General features: G+C 38.6%; 1 protein-coding gene across 2 annotated transcripts in view; it reads left to right on the forward strand.

Annotated features, from left to right (window-relative positions):
- The window catches only part of TTN (titin), a 285,431-nt gene that overhangs the window by 49,704 nt on the left and 216,435 nt on the right, over nucleotides 1-19,292 (forward strand). The window contains exons 43-45 of one of the 2 annotated variants that reach the window (XM_082395622.1): nucleotides 4,699-4,887; nucleotides 10,157-10,201; nucleotides 11,298-18,152. In XM_082395622.1, coding sequence (XP_082251748.1) covers nucleotides 4,699-4,887; nucleotides 10,157-10,201; nucleotides 11,298-17,875 — 6,812 coding nt within the window. In that variant the 3' untranslated portion in view covers nucleotides 17,876-18,152. Of the gene's footprint in view, nucleotides 1-4,698; nucleotides 4,888-10,156; nucleotides 10,202-11,297; nucleotides 18,153-19,292 lie in introns of those variants that run through there. The other variant, XM_082395621.1, reaches the window with a different exon arrangement.

Consider the following 19,292-nt stretch of genomic DNA (forward strand, 5'->3'; position numbering starts at 1 on the left):
TATCCTGCAACTTTACCAAATTCATTGATTAGCTCTAGTAGTTTTCTGGTGGCATCTTTAGGATTCTCTATGTATAGTATCATGTCATCTGCAAACAGTGACAGTTTTACTTCTTCTTTTCCAATTTGTATTCCTTTTATTTCTTTTTCTTCTCTGATTGCCGTGGCTAGAACTTCCAAAACTATGTTGAATAATAGGGGTGAGAGTGGACATCCTTGACTCGTTCCTGATCTTAGAGGAAATGCTTTCAGTTTTTCACTGTTGAGAATGATGTTTGCTGTGGGTTTGTTGTATATGGCCTTTATTATGTTGAGGTAGGTTCCCTCTATGCCCACTTTCTGGAAAGTTTTTATCATATAGGGGTGTTGAATTTTGTCAAAAGCTTTTTCTGCATCTGTTGAGATGATCATATGGTTTTTATTCTTCAATTTGTTAATATGGTATATCACATTGATTGATTTGCATATATTGAAGAATCCTTGCATCCCTGGGATAAATCCCACTTGATCGTGGTGTATGATCCTTTTAATGTGTTGTTGGATTCTGTTTGCTAGTATTTTGTTGAGGATCTTTGCATCTATATTCATCAGTGATATTGGTCTGTAATTTTCTTTTTTTGTAGTGTCTTTGTCTGATTTTGGTATCAGGGTGATGGTGGCCTCATAGAATGAGTTTGGGAGTGTTCCTTCCTCTGCAATTTTTGGAAGAGTTTGAGAAGGATGGCTGTTAACTCTTCTCTAAATGTTTGATAGAATTCACCTGTGAAGCCATCTGATCCTGGACTTCTGTTTGTTGGAAAATTTTTAATCACAGTTTCAATTTCATTACTTGTGATTGGTCTGTTCATATTTTCTATTTTACCTGGTTCAGTCTTGGGAGGTTATACCTTTGTAAGAATTTGTCCATTTCTTCCAGGTTGTCCATTTTATTGGCATAGAGTTGCTTGTAGTAGTCTCTTAGGATGTTTTGTATTTCTGCGGTGTCTGTTGTAACTTCTCCTTTTTCATTTCTGATTTTATGGATTTGAGTCCTCTCCCTCTTTTTCTTGATGAGTCAGGCTAATGGTTTATCAATTTTCTTTATCTTCTCAAAGAACCAGCTTTTAGTTTTATTGATCTTTGCTATTGTTTTCTTTGTTTCTATTTCATTTATTTCTGCTCTGATCTCTATGATTTCTTTCCTTCTGCTAACTTTGGGTTGTGTTTGTTCTTCTTTCTCTAGTTCCTTTAGGTGTAAGTTTAGATTGTTTATTTGAGATTTTTCTTGTTTCTTGAGGTAGGCTTGTATAGGTATAAACTTCCCTCTTAGAACTGCTTTTGCTGCATCCCATAGGTTTTTGATCGTCTTGTTTTCATTGTCCTTTGTCTCTAGGTATTTTTTGATTTCCTCTTTGATCTATTCAGTGATCTCTTGGTTATTTAGTAACGTATTGTTTAACCTCCATGTGTTTGTGTTTTTTATGTTTTTTTCCCTCTAATTCATTTCTAATCTCATAGCGTTGTGGTCAGAAAAGATGCTTGATATGATTTCAATTTTCTTAAATTTACTGAGTCTTGATTTGTGACCCAAGATGTGATCTATCCTGAAGAATGTTCTGTGTGCACTTGAGAAGAAAGTGTGATCTGCTGTTTTTGGATGGAATGTCCTATAAATATCAATTAAATCTGTGTGGTCTATTGTGTCATTTAAAGCTTGTGTTTCCTTATTAATTCTCTGTCTGGATGATCTGTCCATTGGTGTAAGTGAGGTGTTAAAGTGCCCCACTATTATTGTGTTACTGTCGATTTCCTCTTTTATAGCTGTTAGCAGTTGCCTTATGTATTGAAGTGCTCTTATGTTGGGTGCATATATCTTATATCTTCTTTGATTGATCCCTTGATCATTATGTAGTATCCTTCCTTGTCTCTTGTAACATTCTTTATTTTAAAGTCTATTTTATCTAATATGTGTATTGCTAGTCGAGCTTTCTTTTGATTTCCATTTGCATGGAATATCTTTTTCCATCCCCTCACTTTCAGTCTGTATGTGTCGCTAGGACTGAAGTGGGTCTCTTGTAGACAGCACATATATGTGTCTTGTTTTTGTATCCATTCAGCAAACCTGTGTCTTTTGGTTGGAGCATTTAATCCATTCACGTTTAAGGTAATTATCGATATGTATTTTCCTATGACCATTGTCTTAACTGTTTTGGGTTTGTTTTTGTAGGTCCTTTTCTTCTCTTGTGTTTCCCACTTAGAGAAGTTCCTTTAGCATTTGTTGTAGAGCTGGTTTGGTGGTGCTGAATTCTCTTAGCTTGTGCTTGTCTGTAAAGCTTTTGATTTCTCCATCAAATCTGAATGAGATCCTTGCCGGGTAGAGTAATCTTGGTTGTAGGTTCTTCCCTTTCATCACTTTAAGTATATCATGCCACTCCCTTCTGGCTTGTAGAGTTTCTGCTGAGAAATCAGCTGTTAACCTTATAGGAGTTCCCCTGTATGTTATTTGTCGTTTTTCCCTTGCTGCTTTTAATAATTTTTCTTTGTCTTTAATTTTTGCCAATTTGATTACTATGTGTCTCGGCGTGTTTCTCCTTGGGTTTATCCTGTATGGGCCTCGCTGCGCTTCCTGGACTTGGGTGGCTCTTTCCTTTCCCATGTTAGGGAAGTTCTCAACTATAATCTCTTCAAATATCTTCTCTGGTCCTTTCTCTCTCTCTTCTCCTTCTGGGACCCCTATAATGTGAATGTTGTTGCATTTAATGTTGTCCCAGAGGTCTCTTAGGCTGTCTTCATTTCTTTTCATTCTTTTTTCTTTAGTCTGTTCCACAGCAGTGAATTCCACCATTCTGTCTTCCAGGTCACTTATCCGTTCTTCTGCCTCAGTTATTCTGCTACTGATTCCTTCTAGTGTAGTTTTCATTTCAGCTATTGTATTGTTCATCTGTGTTTGTTTGTTCTTTAATTCTTCTAGGTCTTTGTTAAACATTTCTTGCATCTCCTCCATCTTTGCCTCCATTCTTTTTCCGAGGTCCTGGATCATCTTCACTATCATTATTCTGAATTCTTTTTCTGGAAGGTTGCCTATCTCCACTTCATTTAGTTGTTTTTCTGGAGTTTTATCTTGTTCCTTCATCTGGTACATAGCCCTCTGCCTTTTTATCTTGTCTATCTTTCTGTGAATATGGTTTTTTTTCCACAGGCTGCAGGGTTGTAGTTCTTCTTGCTTCTGCTGTCTGCCCTCTGCTGGATGAGGCTATCTAAGAGGCTTGTGCAAGTTTCCTGATGGGAGGGACTGGTGGTGGGTAGAGCTGACTGTTGCTCTGGTGGGCAGAGCTCAGTAAAACTTTAATCCGCTTGACTGCTGATGGGTGGGGCTGGGTTCCCTCCCTGTTGGTTGTTTAGCCTGAGGCAACCCAACACTGGAGCCTACCTGGGCTCTTTGGTGGGGCTAATGACAGACCCTGGGAGGGCCCACACCAAGGAGTACTTCCCAGAACTTCTGCTGCCCGTGTCCTTGTCCCCACAGTGACCCATAGCCACCCCCCGCCTCTGCAGGAGACCCTCCAACACTAGCAGGTAGGTCTGGTTCAGTCTCCCCTGGGGTCACTGCTCCTTCTCCTGGGTCCTGATGCGCACACTACTTTTTGTGTGCCTCCAAGAGTGGAGTCTCTGTTTCCCCCAGTCCTCTTGAAGTCCTGCAATCAAATCCCACTAGCCTTCAAAGTCTGATTCTCTAGGAATTCCTCCTCCTATTGCCGGACCCCCAGGTTGGGAATGCTGATCTGGGGCTCAGAACCTTCACTCCAGTGGGTGGACTTCTGTGGTATAAGTGTTCTCCAGTCTGTGAGTCACCCACCCAGCAGTTATGGGATTTGATTTTACTGTGATTGCGCCCCTCCTACCATCTCATTGTGGCTTCTCCTTTGTCTTTGGATGTGGGGTATCTTTTTTGGTGAGTTCCAGTGTCTTCCTGTCAATGATTGTCCAGCAGCTAGTTGTGATTCTGGTGTTCTCACAAGAGGGAGTGAGAGCACGTCCTTCTACTCTGCCATCTTGGTTCCTACTCACTAGTTTTATTATTATTTATTATTACTCCTACTTTGAAAAAAGCCAAATATATCTAGGATGCCCAAATTCCATGACTCTTTCCATTTTAAAAATTTTCTGTTGTGCTGAGACCTTCCAATGCTTGCCTACTGGTAACAAAATAAGAGAGATTTTTTTCTTATCCTTTATGGGTGTCTCTTTTAGACTTTATGGAATGTTCATCTTCTCAGCTCTGTTTTTGATGGGTCTTTCTGCCTAACCAGAGTGCAGATTTTCCTCACTTCCTGTCTCAGTAAGTAACCACAATCTCAGATCAAACCCTTTATGATGACTGTTTCTCAGGACAGTCTTTTTCTCATTTGACTGAAATGTCAAAACCTCCTCTTTGCTTCCATAGCATGACATGCAAATGGTTAAAAAGAATATAACTAAAATTGTAAAATTTCAAACATTATAACCCATCTATAAGCTGGATTTTTCTAGAATCATGTTTCCTTCTTAAAAATGAAAAGAAATTACATAAGATCAGATGTGGCATGCCCAAAAGAAACGTATAATGTTATTTAGATAAATATAAAATTAGTCACTAATATAGTCAATATTGTGTTTGCAGGTAAATAAAAATATCCACTTGTTCCAGTGATTTAAAGATCCTTTTCCTTTCACGTTACAGATCTAAAAGTGTCTTGGTACAGCAAAGACAAGAAAATCAAGCCATCTCGGTTCTTTAAAATGACTCAATTTGAAGACACTTACCAACTGGAAATTGCTGAAGCTTTTCCAGAAGATGAAGGAATTTATACTTTTGTTGCTAGTAATGCTGTAGGTCAAGTATCAAGCACAGCCACTTTGAGACTGGAAGGTACAGTAAAACAACTTTAAGAACCACATTTAAATATAGATCTAATCTCACAATGTCAGTAACAAATCACTAAGGATTTCACGTGAATCATCGTTGGCCCTACCATTCTCTTAATGTGACTAATTGTTACCGTGTTATGTGCGATGTTCTCGCTTTTCAGTTACCCCTTCTCATTATGAATCACAAACCATCATTTTTTATTTTGCCCTGCTTTGTCTCCATAGAATTTTGTAATGTGTTGCTGTCATCATCAGCTTTCATGCTTCCTGATCAGCATGTATCAGAATGGGGAGAAATATGCTAAAGAATTAGATAGATTTGTTTTCTCGTCTGGCTAGGATGCAAATTCTAAAAAAAATGTTTTTAAATCTAAGAGTGTTACCATCCCACCATTGTACTGACACAATTCTGATTTCACAGAAGCTACAGTGGGTGATTTCAGGTCTGTACACCAGCTGGATGTGTTTACCGTCATTCAGAGAATGCCTGAGGGTTGAGGGGCTCCACTGTAAGATGGTTTAACATTTCTGTTACTTGGAGCTCTTCAGCTGCAATCAGAAACACTTCCTCAGTATCGGGGTGGGGGGCACTTTGATTCAAAATGAGATAGTATTTTCATATAATCAGGCTGTTTTTTCTGAGCTAAATTAGTCTCTGTAATATTAAGCATATACAAATACATAAAGAGTTAGGGCAACTTTTGCTTTTTTCCTTGATTTTAAACACTTATTATAATAACCAGAGGTTTTCTTAATAATCAGTGTAGTGTGGTTTACAAAAAAGAAAAGCTGGTTTGACAACCAGAGGGAAAAAAGTAACAACAGAAAACAAGAATACCTAAACTGAATTGCATACTCCACGACTGCCTTCATGCACAATGTAGTGAAGTTCCTTAGACTAGTTATATCTCAGCATGTTTGTCTGGAAAATGGAAGGGAACTTGTGTGACTTTGAATCAATGTGCGTATGTAGTGACATACATTGACAAGGCATCAGGATTGGTCTGGATTCTAGTTCACCATTGAAATTTACAACAGATCTGTAGACAACTCCCAGTAAGTTCTGGTTTCAGTGCAGGGTAAGACATTAAAGGTTGGCATGCTTCTTTTCAGGATTTAGCAAACTTGAAGAAGTTACATCAGACTCTCAATGGCATGTCTCTTCATCAGTTTCATTTAAGAAGGAGCCCCTTGGCCAAAAGCCCATCTTCATCCAGCCTCTATCAAGCCTCAGGGTGCACAGCGGGGAGACAGTCAGATTCCATGCCAGGGTTTCTGGCATTCCCAAGCCAGAAATCCAGTGGTTGCATAACCAGCAACCAATTCTACCAACAAAAGATGTAGTTTTCCATTTTGAGGAGTCCACAGGCATGGCTTTAATGCTTATAGTTGATGCTTACTCAGAGCATGCCGGGCAGTACTGTTGCAAAGCAGCCAATAGTGCTGGGGAAGCCATTTGCGCAGCTATACTCACAGTGACTCCAAAAGGTAAAGAAAGCCTGGCTTGCTTCAAAGACTTTGATCTGCTGCATCCCTCCTACTCCCACTGTTACTAATGAGAGTCTCTGCTGTGTGTCTTGGTGCATATTGTGGTCGGTCCATAATTTATTAACAAAGTAACACCCAGGTGCCCCTAAGTCCTCAATTATAATTTAACCAGTGTACTTTAAATCTCACTGAAGTATGTGTTCTGAGCATTACACTAGTTATTATTTGGTTAGGCATCAACTTTGCTTGACATTTTTCTTTTCTAAACAACATCTCATCATTGCATCATTAATGATTTATTTGCTACATATTTTTGATAAAGTATATGGTGGAGGGAGGACAAATGATATCCCGAATAGAGTCAGAAAAACAGAGGGAGCGGCTATGTCATTCTGGATAGCTGCAATGACAACAAAAAGAAGGAAGCAGATACTGTATGGCATCCGCATGAGACTTCATCATCCATCCATCACTGGATCACTGGGAATGAATTTTCTTTTGTGTGATCCTGACATCCTGGAGCACACTGCATCTGGAATGCTGCTTCCAAGTAACAGTGACGTCTTTCATCTTCATCTTCCATGCCATTTTATGTTACTAACCTAGCCAGGTGACAAAGCTTAGATCTTAATATTCTTTTCTTTTTCTTGTCACTTGATCATACAGTGCAAACCCTAGCTAGGCAAAGTTCTGGGAAAAATGTAAGAGAGTCCACCAAGTTCCAGGCAGTGGCAGATTCCTGTTTCACAAAGCAGGAGAGCAAAATATCCCAAAGCGAAATTAAGTCATTTCAAGGATCATCATATGAGTATGAATTTCAGGTTTTTGAAGGTGTATCTCAAAGTTCCACCCACACAGCTGCATCCATTCGAGATGTAGAGTTGCACCATACTGCATCCCTTTCACAAATTGCAGAAAGCACTGAGTTATCTGAGAACTGTGCTGAAGAGCCAATGGATGAAGCACCAAGGATTCTCCTGCATCTTCAGGACCTCTCTGTAAAGTGCGGCGACATGGCTCAATTCCTCTGTGTTTTAGAAGAACCTTCCGTTGACATAACCTGGACTCATGAAGGTGTAAAGATAGAGGAATCTAAGAGAGTGAAGCAGTCACAAAATGGCAATACTCAGTTACTTACCATATGTAATGTTCAGCTGGTAGACCAAGGATTGTACAGCTGCGTTGTACACAATGAGTACGGAGAGAAGACCACATCAGCAGTACTAAGAGTAGAAGGTGGTTATTTGATTTTTAGCTCTGACTTGCTTCATTTCATCCTCATCGCTTTATGCAGCTTTTCCATCACGCAGATTGAATCAATGAATATATTAAACAGAATACCCTTAAATTAGCACTCTATTCATAAATGACTTATGAAAGTCAGCCAAGTCATTGGCCAAACTTAAGAACATGTAACTTTCCAGTCTAGATTCAAGGAAGTTTAACTTTCAAATCTGAGTTCAGGAAGTTAAGGTTTGTTTCATATGTGCTCTTTTTTCTAATATTTACCAAATGTGCCACCTAGGAAGTGTACCAAAGAAGGTTCGGATGTTAGAGTTCATCAAGTGTTTATTGAGTATTTATTATTGTGCCTGGCACTTTCTGTACCAAAATTAGTAGTCTTTAGATATTTCTCAATAAATACTGCTGCTTTATAGTCTCAGATCCTCCCAGAATTGTAGAATTATCTCACAGCAAGATCATTATTTTTGTTGTTATCGTGCTTGATTCACCACTGTGTCTAGAAGGGGCACAAATATATTTGTCTGGGCAAAGGATAACTTCTTCCTTCCCTCCATGGACTTTCTTTTTGGATGCTAATAAAATGAGAAAAGTATTCTTCAGGTACTAGAAGCCTGTGCTGTGTGTCTGCAGCAAAGGACCTTCACTGAATCCCATGGAGGGAAGCTGGTGGAAGAAGTTTAGGCATCTCCAGGAGTCTGTGGAGAGCTGCGGTCTCTAGCTCTTCCCTGATCCACCCATATTATTGTTAAGGCGTCAGAGATGAATGGGGGCAATACAGTGCTGTGTGCACGGCCATCTCTGCACTGAATTTTGAGACAGATTCATTAATTCACTTAATGGATCTGCAATCCTCACTCACCAAAAGGAGGATTTTTTTTTTTCTTAATCTGACATTTTGGTCTATAGCTATTTCTGATTAATTTTCAGAGCCTAAGAAAGGAATAGCTCAAGAACTGAGGTCTAATTATGCAAATTAGGTAGAAAATTCCACCATCCAGAAAGTTGACCCTCAGTTTCACCATAGCTGCTGGCTAGCACAGTAATCACACAAGAAACTATCTATCTGGAGGCGTTGTCTACAAGTCACGTAGGTGACAACTGTGATGGTTTCCGCAGCAAGATCACTGGGCGCTGGTGTGTTGTGGAGGTGGTAGAAATGTAGGTCTTTCAACTCGCTTCCTAAAGAACCTAGTGCCCTAGGGCAGTGCTTCATCATCATGTTCCCAGAGTGGATTTGAGCTGGACATTTTTGCCTCAGGATTTCCAGTTCACTCAGTTCCAACAATTATATTATTAAATTGTTCTTGGCACATGAACATATTTTTTTCCCTTGGGAAGTCCAGGCTCCCTTACTTAAGAAAATTAAAAGAGAAGCCACTTTTCAGCGTTTGAAGAGTGAAGGATCAGGCACAGTTATCTAATTATCTAATATAGGCCAGTCTTTATCTGTTCCTCTTTGATTTTGGCCTAATAATTTTACATAGGCTAGTTATCCATGAAAATCAGGTAGGAATGTGAACCCCCATAAGTCTGAGTAGAGTTCTTATGTGCATAGTAAGCATAGATATATCCTAGTTTGGGGGCTAACGTGCTGCTTTCCCTCTCATCCTAATGACATTCCATCTTCTCTAAATTCCACGTGTGTTTTACTCTTACAAACACAACTAATTTATTCCTTTTCCAAACTTTATTCTTACCTAGCAAAAGAATAGCAAACCAGAGCACTTACCAAAATTACCCTTGGTTCAGACACTAAAAGTATTAAAACACTCAAAGAGTCCCAAATTAAAACAACCCATGAAGTAAAGAGAGCATCGTCAAAGAAAACATCAAGTTTGTCAATAACTTCATGCCAAAGACCACAAGGAACTGAGAAGCCAGGGCGGCAAGCACACTGACTTGTGTCATGCAGACGGGAGAATGAGAGTGTTACCTGAGCACCTGCTTTCCCAGAAGCCACCCCAGAAACGATTGTGTCTAAAGGCTGTGACTTTTCCTTATGTAATAAAAGTAATTTTGAGTTGAAGACTCTTTGTTCTGCTCTTTAACATATAATTGGACTTTGCGTGAAGTTTTAAAGGTGGTTCAAATCAAAGGAGTATTTACTAGCAGAAAACTCTTAATTCTGCAGGGAAAACTGAGAATAGCCCTCAGTTAAAAGTGGCAAGTTAGAAAATGCATGTTCCTTCTAAATGTGATTTCATCTCCTAGCAAGTATTCAGTCAACAAGACATTAAAAAAGAAATATTCCTTTTGTTTGTGTATTGCTTTTCTCAGTGCATGTGAAAGGCATGGGGAATTGTGGGACTAAAAGTGGAAATTTCATAGAGAACCTAAAATAAAAATATTTAAAAATCTTTCATCATTGTCATGTACTTTATCAGCTCATTGATTTGTTTGGCATGGATTTTGGGGGGTGCATTTGGGGGATGTAGTTTTCTATTATAGTAAAGAGAAAATTGTAATTGTATGAATCATGAATTGAGGCAGAAAGTACATGGAATTAATCATGAAAATCTCTTGTTTTTGCATTCTAGCTCCTGAATCAGTGTTGCATGAGCAGGTTGAGATGGAGATGAAAGGTATGGTTATATTGAATGTGAGATTTAAGTGGAAATTCTGAAGGATTAATAGAATCCTTGAGCTGCCTTCTGTTAGTAGTATTGAGAAAAATGACATAGATGTACAAATATATCTCTTACAGTATATATTACTGTGTTGCATGCCTGGTTTAGTATGCTGATAGTTATATGCATTTCACAGTAATTTGTTTTATGGTAATTTAAAATCTTATATTTATAATTTATCAGCCATAATCAACTTCATGTTTGCAGCCATTTTCAAAAACGTATATTAGAAAAGGTTGTCATCTTAATGCATGAAATCATGAAGTAGAAGTTTGTTTACAAAATCACAGTGAATTAAACTGAACAATAGACAATAACCTAGCTGTCATTCTCAGAATGCAACATCATGAATGAATTATCATTGAGATGCGTTTTTATTTAGGGTGTGTGAAAATGTTACATTCCCATTCTGGTTTATACTTCATGCACATACATCGTTTTAACATTGATATGTCTCTTACACTGGCTTGCAGATAGCTGCCTTATGTGATCCTTATTGCCTGTTTTTCTTTGCATAACATCGTGACTTTATGGCTGTATTAGTTCGAATAAACGCCTTCTCATTTTATTTTATTTTATTTTAGCTAATCATTTATGGTTATAGTTCTCGTATATATATCTTAGATAGTTAATTCTCCAAAAATACAATAATTTAATCTATAATCAAAAGGATCAGAAAGGGCGTTTATTCCACTCTCTGCAAGTCAGGTAAGATTTTCCTCTTAGCCATCAAAAGAACAGTCTTCCTGCTCTCAAAACAAATATGCACAGGAACATGTTATTTTGAAATGCATTTTTGCTTGTTCAAGAAGAAATTTCAGCAGTTTGAAGAAAAGACCAGACAACGAACGATTTTCGTGTCAGAATCTTTTAAACAGAGCATGGTGTTGCGTTTATTCGAACAAATATGGTGAGTGAAATTTTTTATGGATTTGTGAGAATCTGTAGCATGCACTTTATTTCATTTCCTATTTTGCAATTTCATTTATTTTCAACTTTTTCAAATACGATGGAAAATAGTAAAATGCTTTATAATTGAACTTTTTTTCAGAATTGTTCTCTGAGGAAGCATCTGAACATTCAGAAAGAGATACCCGTGTTGCCTTCTCAGATTCTAAAGACATAGACCACAGCTCCATGGCTGCTAAAAGATATGCAAGTAGAATATCATCTACAAGCTCCTGGCTCAAATATTTCAAGCCTTGTTTTACTCAAAAGCTTATGTTTAAATATGTTTTCGAGGGTGAACCTGTTGTCTTTACATGTAGATTAATTGCCTGTCCAACTCCAGAAATGACTTGGTTTCATAACAATCGACCTATCCCAACAGGTCTTCGACGGGTTATAAAAACAAAGAGTGATTTACATCATCACTCTTCCAGCTTAGAGGTTAAAAGGGTCCAAGACAGAGATTCTGGAAGTTATAGGTTATTAGCAATTAATAGTGAAGGGTCTGCTGAATCAACTGCATCGTTGCTTGTTATTGAAAAAGGGCAAGATGAGAAATATTTAGAATTTCTGAAAAGGGCAGAACAGACACATGGAAATATGGAGGCTTTAGTTGAAAGGAGAGAAGATAGATTAAAGGTTGACCTGAGGTTTACTGGCTGTCCCTTTAACAAGAAACAAGATGTGGAACAACAGGGAATCATGCGAACTATACACTTTAAGACAGTAAGTCCTGTCAGGAAAACAGATTTAATGTATGATGAAGAATATTTAGAAAGTAAATCTGACACAAGGGGATGGCTTAATGTAGGTGAAAGTTTCCTGGATGAGGAGACCAAAATGAAGTTGCAGCATTTGCGGGAGGCTAGAAAAATGTTAATGGAGAAAAAGAAATTATCTCTGTTAGATTTGTCATCTGAAATAAGTTCAAGAACTTTGAGAAGTGAAGATAGTGATAAAGACGTTCTGTTCTCTCGAGAGGAAATGAAAAGCAGGTCTGTATCTGATCTAGCTGACAATAGGGATAAGGTAGGTAATTCAGCTGAGGGTATTGTCCAAGATCCACAGGTCCTTCCTAATCTAATGGATCAAAATGTAGAATCTAGAGAACCTCCCACAAGCTTTCAAACTACTGTTGATGAGGAAATTCTCCAGACTGAAATGAGAATGAGCCAAGAGGCATTCCTAAGAGAAAGTCTATCAAGGGACCATTTTTATGGTAGGATTCCAGTAAATGAGAATATCCAAGCAAGAGAACAACTTGAAAAACTTATGACCCAAACGGAAATTGTAGAGTCATCTAAAGATATCACAAATGTAAGTAAGAATGAGGAAATATATGAGACCCCTGAAAAGGTGTCTCAAGTTACTATACCATACACCAGTGAATCTTTTGATACAGTTGTAAATATTCAAGAAAGTGAAGCATTAGATATTGACAGAATAAGAAAAGATGATTTGAGAGAATTTCAACACTCTACTTCCACAAAAGTCGATGAATTCAAAACTGAACAGGAAGAAAAAACGACAAGATTTTTCGAAAATTCTTTCCAAAAACATCCACAACGTTGCCCACCTTCATTTCTTCAAGAAATTGAATCTCAAGAAGTTTATGAAGGTGATAGCTGTGAATTTGTGTGTCATTTTCAAGGATATCCTCAACCCATAGTAACATGGTATAACAATGATATACCAATCCCATGTAATCGAGGCTTTATCACTCAGACCTTCAAAAACTATTCGACGTTAACCTTTTCTTCTGTCCATTCTCAAAATGAAGGTTTCATTACCTGTGTGCTGTTTAACCAATATGGAACAGTAAAAACAACCGGTGTACTTAAAGTGAAGTCAAAACAAAGGCATGATGTCGAAGCACATAGGGTCCCCGTGTTGCATGACTACACTGATGAGGAAGAGGAGCTGACATTGGTGTTTGACCAAGCAAAAGGCGTTCCTCCATCTTTGAGACAAGAAGGCCAAACAAATCTCCATATGTTAAAAGCTAACGCACCAGTTCCTCCCTCTGCAGACATAGAACTGCTTTCCTTTCCTGTAGAAATTCAGATAACGGCAGCTACTCCTACCCCAGAACAGGATAAAGAGTCAAGAGAGTTGTTTCAACTGGAGGAGTTGGAGCCTAAAGCAACACCTCAAGATGAGGCTACTCGGTCACCAAAGCACAAATTTATATTTTCATCTGATATTACTAACGAGCCGCCAGAAGTGTTACAAGAAATGCCAAAGCATGCCAGTTGTAGAGAAGGGGATTCCATAGTCCTTGAATGTTCACTGTCTGGTGAGCCTAAACCAGCTGTGACATGGTTCCACAATGGAGTCCTTTTAAAGCAGAACCAGAAGTTCCAGTTTGAAGAAATTAATTGTAGCCACAGGTTATATATTAATGATGTTAATTCTCAAGATTCTGGAAAATATGAATGTGTTGCGGAAAACAATTCAGGAATGGTTGAGAGTGTTTCAGATCTAACAGTGGAACCTGTCACTCACAGGGAATATAGTCAATTAGAAAATATGGGTGGAATTTATGCCAAATATTCCAAAGATCAACACATTCAGGGAGAATCTGTAAGGGCACACTTTTATGATTATCCAGCCGGTCCTTTTACTCCCCAATCCAATATAAAAGAATATTCTGTAAGAGAATATTTTCAAAGCCTTGAGACAGTTGAACAGATAGACCAGAAAGGCCAGGTTTCTTGCACATCTTCTAGAGAAAAACTGCCCATATTTATGCAGGCTGCTTCTAGATCCATAACAATCAACAAGCCTCTCCGAGTTGAACTCATACAATGTCAGGATGAAGAGAAAGAGGAACATGTAAATGAAAAATCAAAGCTACACCAAGCAGAGGGGACTGTCTATCCATTTATTGATGATTTCAGTGAAGTTAAAATTAGGAAAGAGGTAAGAAATGATTTGGGGAAACTTGGTGGACCAGAAAGGGAAAACGTGCAAGAATATGCCCAAAGTGACTATTTATCAAATGTCCACTCTGAGAGAACTTCTGATGGTTACAATACAAAAGAATCGTCCATCATTGTATACGAAGGACCCTTTGGTGAAGGGAGATACTACCCAGGAAAAAAGGTGAGGCATAGAATCATTGCATTTGAAAAGTTGCAACACATAGAAAAAGGCGTTCTAGAAAAGAGACCTACCAAGAAATCATTTGTGAATCCTCCTCAAAAGAAGCTTGATGACAAAGACTTTCCCTTAAAGCAAAGAAAATCAAGATCAAGTAACCTAAACACAAATATGCATCAGGCAGAGGAAATGCCTCCAAACACTGAACAAGATTCATCTACCATTGTAATGAATTTAAAGCTGCTTTCTTCTCAAACTCATAAGGTATTTGAATTACAAGAGAGGGAACAACAGAAGGAAGTAGGTCTTATAGAGCAATCTGCAGTTTCTGAAAGGGCTGAACATGAAGTACCTATTACATTTGACCTAAAGCAATTTCATGCTCAAATAGAAAATGCGGATGTAAAATTTCAAGAAGTTAGACTAGATAGTGATCAATCAGAAGAAGCTTATTTTCAAACCCAGCATCCTGCTTCTGAAACAGCCGAGGCTGAGAGCATTGTGTTTGATCTAAAACAAATGTATTCTCATTTAGGAGACCCAGCTAAGGAGTTTCAAGAGCAAGAAACTAGGCAACAGCAGGAAACACCATATAAAGAGGAAGTTCCTAGCACTGAAACATTACAATCTGATACACAGAATACCTCTCAAAGCGCACAAAGTAACATATTTACCAATCCAGAGATTTCTTCCAGTAAGGAGTTTTTAGATAGGACTGTGAGGGAGAAAAGTGGTAGTGATGAAAATGCCTCTTATTTGGAAAAACATATGCAGGAACAAAATTTAGAAATTTTAAATACTGATATTTCTCTTAAAACTATTTCTGAAGACATCCATAGTGAATCGCGTGCTCTACTTTCAACCTCATCCACAGATGTAGGAAAAACTGATATTTCTGAGAAAAATGGATATAGGAGTTTCATTTCACATGTGAAAAAAGCAAGTGAGGAAAAGCTTATAGAGGTTTCTAAAAAGGAGGAGGAGCATACTTTGGAACCAGAGTTGGCGTCATTTCAAAAGCAAGATGGAGGGACACAGGGGTATGCTGCTGGAATTTTGGGAGACCACATAAGTGATGTTCAGGAAGCAGACACATGCCGCAGAAAAATTTCCCAGAGTCAGCACTTTCCATTCTTGATGACTGAGGAACAACGGAATCCAAATGAACAAATAAGTGAGAAATTGGATGCTCCTGGAAAAGAAAAATGTTATGAAGAAATTCAAGTTCAGAATGAAACTTCTTTCTCCAGTACTGAAAGAGAAAAGATAGAAACTTGTTTTTCTGAAAACCCTCCTAAGTTGGATGAGGCACATACAACGGAGGTAATGGAATGTGAGACCTCCCTAACACAGTACTTACTTGCTGCTGGAAAGCATGAAGTTCCTGAGACTGCAGACACCAAGCACAAGGCAGATCTTGTCCAGAGTGAATCAGTCACATCAATGGAGGTCGAAGAAGTAAGTTTCAGCACTGTGTATGAGTACTACAACCAGCAACAGGAGTCATTAGGACGCCCATTTTCTCCTGAATCTGATATTTCAATTGATGTGGGAAGTACAAGCAGTGAAGCACTCTCTGAGCTAGATCAGTTTTATACCCCACCATCCTCTGTTGAACATTTTGAAACTCCAGAGTCTCCTGATTTGTATCTTGCTCCTATAGACACAGCTAAAACATCCTCAACAAATTTAGGAGGTAAGACTATTGAAAGGACCACACCTTTAGAGGAAGCTACTGAAAGGTACTCAACACCTTCCGAAGGACAGGTAACAGAAAAGTGTTCCACACCCTCAGAAGAGACCCTGGAGAGATACTCCACGCCCCCTGGAGAGACCCTGGAGAGATACTCCACACCTCCAGGAGAGACCCTGGAGAGATACTCCACGCCCCCTGGAGAGACCCTGGAGAGATACTCCACACCCCCTGGAGAGACCCTGGAAAGATACTCCACGCCCCCTGGAGAGACCCTGGAGAGATACTCCACACCCCCAGGAGACACCCTGGAGAGATATTCCACACCTCCTGGAGAGACCTTAGAGAGATATTCCACGCCCTCAGGGGAGACACTAGAGAGATATTCTACACCTTTAGGAGGAGAAACAGTTGAAAGATATTCTGTTCCTACTGGAGGACCAAACCCCACTGGAATCTTTAAAAGGTGCCCATCAAAACTAGAAAGGGAGGACAGTCCATCAAGTGCGCATTTCCACACACCTACAGAAGAGAGAAGCTCAGCTTATGAATTATGGCGTTCTGATTCCTTTGGCACGCCCAATGAAGCCATTGAACCAAAAGACAATGAAATGCCTCCATCTTTTATTGAACCTCTGACCAAAAGGAAGATCTATGAAAACACAACCTTGGGCTTCATTGTTGAAGTTGAGGGCCTTCCAGTTCCTGGTGTGAAATGGTATCGAAATAAATCTTTGCTAGAGCCAGATGAAAGAATCAAAATAGAAAGGGTGGGTAATGTGTGTTCTTTGGAAATTGCTAACATTCAAAAAGGAGAGGGAGGCGAGTACATGTGCCATGCTGTAAACATCATAGGGGAAGCAAAGAGCTTTGCACATGTAGACATTGTGCCCCCAAAAGAGAGAGCAGTGGCCCTCCCACCTCCAGTAATACATCAGCATGTCATGGAGTTCGATTTGGAAAACAATGGGTCATCAAGAACCCCTTCTCCTCAAGAAATTGTCCTGGAAGTTGAATTAAGTGAAAAAGATGTTAAAGAATTTGAGAAGCAAGTGAAAATAGTCACAGTTCCTGAATTTACTCCTGATCATAAAAGCATGGTTGTGAGTCTGGATGTTCTCCCATTGAATTTAGCAAATCCAAGTATGGCTTCAAGGGAGGAAGAAGACAAAGATTTAAAAATTGACTTAGAAGTATTTGAAATGCCTCCTCGCTTTATAATGCCTATTTGTGATTTTAGAATTCCAGAAAACTCAGACGCTGTGTTCAAATGTTCAGTCATAGGCATCCCAACTCCTGAAGTGAAATGGTATAAAGAATATATGTGTATTGAACCAGATGACACTAAATATGTGATTAGTGAGGAGAAGGGAAGTCACACCCTTAAGATTCGCAACGTCTGTCTTTCCGATAGTGCAACGTACCGGTGCAGAGCTGTGAATTATGTAGGGGAGGCTATCTGTCGGGGATTCCTCACCATGGGAGATTCCGAAATGTTGGCTCTGCTGTCAAAGAAAAGTAAAGTGACATTGAGCAGTGTGAAGGAAGAATTAGTCTTAAGGAGCAAATATTCAGACAGCTTTTTTGAATTTCAGGTGGAGGAAGGGCCTCCCAGGTTTATCAAAGGTATTTCTGACTGTTCTGCGCCATTAGGTACAGCAGCTTATTTCCAGTGTTTAGTCCGTGGCTCTCCGAGGCCCACGGTTTACTGGTACAAAGATGGGAGATTGGTGCAAGGAACAAGGTTCAGTGCCGAGGAAAGTGGCATAGGGTTCCACAACCTGTTCATAACAAGCTTAGTGAAGGAGGATGAAGGTGAGTACAGGTGTGTAGCTACGAACAAATCGGGCATGGCTGAGGCCTGTGCAGTGCTCACCCTAATTTAAAGCTCCTCATGCAATGTGTTAGTGCCCCCATAATGATGAGAATTGACTTGAATGCTTTCACACTTTCCAAATTATATAGTTCTAATAAATCTTCAAATACATCTACTCTATTCGAACACATTACATTGAAAAACCCCAGGGAAAACAGTTTCTCTATGTGGAAATCTCGTGTTTGTAATACATGTAAATATTCTATAATCTAAACTGTGGAATTATCACCTGTGTCAATTCTGCTGTGAATCATCAAACACTATTAAACATCTCCTTGGCTACCTAATCGTTGGTACTTCTACTTTACCCTCCTTCTACTCCATAAAGTGCTTTCGCAGAATGCATTCTCTTTTAGCAGATAAACTGTGTCTGTCAAGTAAAATGTGAAATGGAAGACCATGTCAGATGACCACACAGACAAATTGGTAAGGTAAAATCTCTCTGCTCTGAGTATAAGTCATTTTGGAAACGATAACTCTTTTGCACCCAAATACACGCTTATTTACTCAGACTTCGAACAAACCAAGCAGCAACAGAAACCAGCTTTGCCCAATTGGTAACTAACTCTATAATCTGTTTTACCTTGCTATCTTCATATTTATTTTTAGCTCTTTAAAAAATATTTTCATTATTAATATCCCTCTTCTTAAGTGTTTTAACTCTTGCTGCTTTTGAAGGGACCAATGGTGCTCTCTTGGTGGGTAGAGTTCACCTAGACATTTGCAGAATATGCAAATAAATATCTTTCCACTTTTGGAACTACCTCATTTTCTCAATTTCTGAGATAGCATTAAGTGTAAAATACAGCATTAATTTGATACTGGACTGGGGGTGGGACAAGAAACTACTGTATTACATTTATATATAAATTTTAAACTGCAGTATAATTTCAGAATCTTTAAAATTAGAAAAAGAAGGTGGGACATCTCTAGTATTGAAGCAATATGGTAATTTGTATTTCAGATTATATACAAATAACAAGATAATTAGCTTTCCTGTCATTTTCTCTGAATTTTATTTTTAAAACTAGAAATTAATAAGCATTCAAATTTAAGATGTATAAACATATATGTTTCTAAAGTGGCTGTTTTTGTTTTCCAAAATTATAATTATAGTAAATTCACAAAATCCTTAACGTACCTATGTGCCACTGTGAACTAAATCTTCTCGTATAAGCTGTAATAAACATAAAGAAACTTAGTTTTTTCTTATCTGAAAACGAAGGGTTAGACCAAAAGACCACAGAGGTGATTGTTCAACTATGATTCTGTGTCATCCCAATGGTAACTTTTCTTAATATAATTCGGAATACATTTTAGTTTTGCAACAGATGACAAGAGGAATAATAGAATATAGTAATTTGATTGTGAGACTTCTCTTCCTCCAACTCTGTAAATTACTCACTGTCACCTAATGGCTATTTTCT

The sequence above is a fragment of the Balaenoptera borealis genome (genome assembly GCF_965194805.1).
Source record: "Balaenoptera borealis genome assembly, chromosome: 6".
Taxonomy (NCBI): Eukaryota; Metazoa; Chordata; class Mammalia; order Artiodactyla; family Balaenopteridae; genus Balaenoptera; species Balaenoptera borealis.